This window comes from Acomys minous (assembly GCF_964271855.1).
Source record: "Acomys minous genome assembly, chromosome: 10".
Taxonomy (NCBI): domain Eukaryota; kingdom Metazoa; phylum Chordata; class Mammalia; order Rodentia; family Muridae; genus Acomys; species Acomys minous.
Window position 1 is genome coordinate 120,808,152 of NC_140491.1, and position 2,388 is coordinate 120,810,539.

The window sequence follows — 2,388 nt, forward strand, 5'->3', positions numbered from 1 at the left end:
GGGAAAGGAAGAGTAATTCTTCTTCAAGAATATGGTTCCTGGTCCATTGGTCATGCTGAAGTTGGATAGCACTCATCCATGAAAGAATAAGAATACTAATTTAGCTCATTGGTCTTTTAAAAGGAAGGAGGAAGCCTGAAGTTGTGAAAGTGATATTTTGGGGTATGCTAGGATGAGTTACAGGTGGGCTTTGGACTGAATATTGTCAAAATAGACTGATATTTTATAGGAAATTTTCTATTAATAACTAACAAATATTTTAATGAGTAGTGTTTTGACATAACATATGAAATTAATTTATTCAGCTTTTTAAATATTATTTTTTACTCTTTATCCCTACATCTGTAGAGATTTTAACATATTATCTGTTGATTCGTGTGTGGGTGTGTGATAAATTGTATGTATCACCTAAAACTTCTGCTATTATTTCAGAGTGAGTGAATTAAAAACCCTACAAGGTTGTTTTAAGACCAGAAATATTTTATTAGTAATTGTGTTCACATACTAAGTGAGGTAACAAGTAATCAAGAAATCAAAAAGCCTAATAAAGTATGTTATTAAATAACAAACGTCAACCTATGGCAGTAAAAGAACAGAACTTGAATTTTTCACAATAAAAAGACAAAAGATAACTTTATTGTATTGGAAATAAACTCAATTTACAATCCATTGTGCACTGTGAATGATATTAATTTTAATTAATTTTAATAGAATCCATTAAATCATCCTTTATAGACTTTACACAATAGGCAATCACAATTGACAAAAATTTATTTAAGAAGAAAAGACTTTACTATCTATTATTTTCTTTACTGTGTCCTTAACATCCTTATTTCTCAGACTATAGATTAAGGGATTCAGCATTGGAATCACGACTGTGTAAAACACGGAGGCCACTTTGACAGTGTGCCTGGAGTTCTTGGAGTTGGGCACACAGTACAGGAATAGTATGGTCCCATGGAAGATGGTGATGGCTGTCAGATGGGAAGCACAGGTGGAGAAGGCTTTGCGACGTCCACTGGCTGAACGCATCTTCAGAATGGTAACAACAATGAGGACGTAAGACAAAAGAATGATAAGGAGTGTGCTGACCTCATTAAATGTGGCAAAGATGAAAAGCAACAGTTGGCTGACAGAAGTGTCAGAGCAGGAAAGTGAAAGAAGAGAGGAGAACTCACAGAAAAAGTGGTTGATTGTGTTGAAAGGAAGAAAAGACAAATTCAAAGCAGAGCAGGTCAGTATCAAGGAGCATACTACACCCCAAGCATAGGATCCCAACACCAGCATGGCACAAAGTCTTTGGGACACGGCTACTGTGTAAAGTAGAGGGTTGCAGATGGCTACAAACCTGTCATAAGCCATCACTCCTAATAAAAAAGATTCAGTTACCACAAAAGTACAGAAAAAAAAGAATTGCACCAAGCATCCTACAAATGATATGGTTCTGTCTATTATAACTAAATTTACCAGCATCTTGGGAGCAATGATGGAGGAATAGCAGAAATCCACAAAGGAGAGGTGGCTGAGGAAGAAGTACATGGGGGTGTGCAGTTTGGGGTTCACTCTGATTATGAGGATCATGCCAATATTCCCTACCACAGTGATGCTGTAGATGGTGAGAAACACCAAGAAGAGAGGGACTTTCAGTTCTGGGTAATCTGAGAAGCCCAAGAGGGTGAAGATGGCTCCGCTGTTATTTCCATCTGACAGAGACATGGCTTCCGTTGGCAAGAATCTAGAAGACCTATAAGCAAAAATAGACTGAGAAGGGACACCCAGTTTGTTTCATGCTCTTCACAAAGCTTGCAGGAAAACATAATAGCTACACATACTATAATGTACCTAAAATAAAATATAGACATTGTTCACAATATAAATATATAACTACTATAAAGATTTTAAAGTTAATGGATTATTGAACAGTATTGTAGCCTCTCAAATAAAAGATCATTATGATAACTAAATTAAATTGAATGATATGAATAGACTTGGGGCAATTTGAAATCAAATACTTACGTATAACTTTCAGTTGTATTGGATTATTTTAAGTTCATTTTAGATAAGCCTAAGACTTTAAATAAGACTAAGACTGACTATATCAGACTTTTTATCAATAATAAAAAACAGAAATATATAAAGAAATTAAGTTATGCATTTTGAGTTATAATATTTGAAACTCCTACAGTTCTGACCTTGAACTATGATCATTTTATTATTTTATTTTCTTAGTATTTTAGCATACTTTCTCTCACTCAAATAAACAAATTCTTATTTTTTTAGAAAGTACATCATTATTTACGTTATTATTTCTAGTTAATAATATCACATTTTAGCTTAGGAATAGTAAACCTATTACATATAGGATGATTCTAGTTCCCTCATGAACCA

The 2,388-nt window shown here is 33.9% G+C and overlaps 1 protein-coding gene across 1 annotated transcript; it reads right to left on the bottom strand.

Annotated features, from left to right (window-relative positions):
• Positions 1-774: 774 nt before the first annotated feature.
• On the bottom strand, positions 775-1,716 carry LOC311606822 (olfactory receptor 5D18; the record flags this gene model as incomplete). The annotated part of the gene is made up of 1 exon (XM_084798231.1): positions 775-1,716. The coding sequence occupies one exon, from the start codon at positions 1,714-1,716 to the stop codon at positions 775-777; it is 942 nt and encodes a 313-aa protein (XP_084654357.1).
• Between the last annotated feature and the right edge of the window lie 672 nt (positions 1,717-2,388).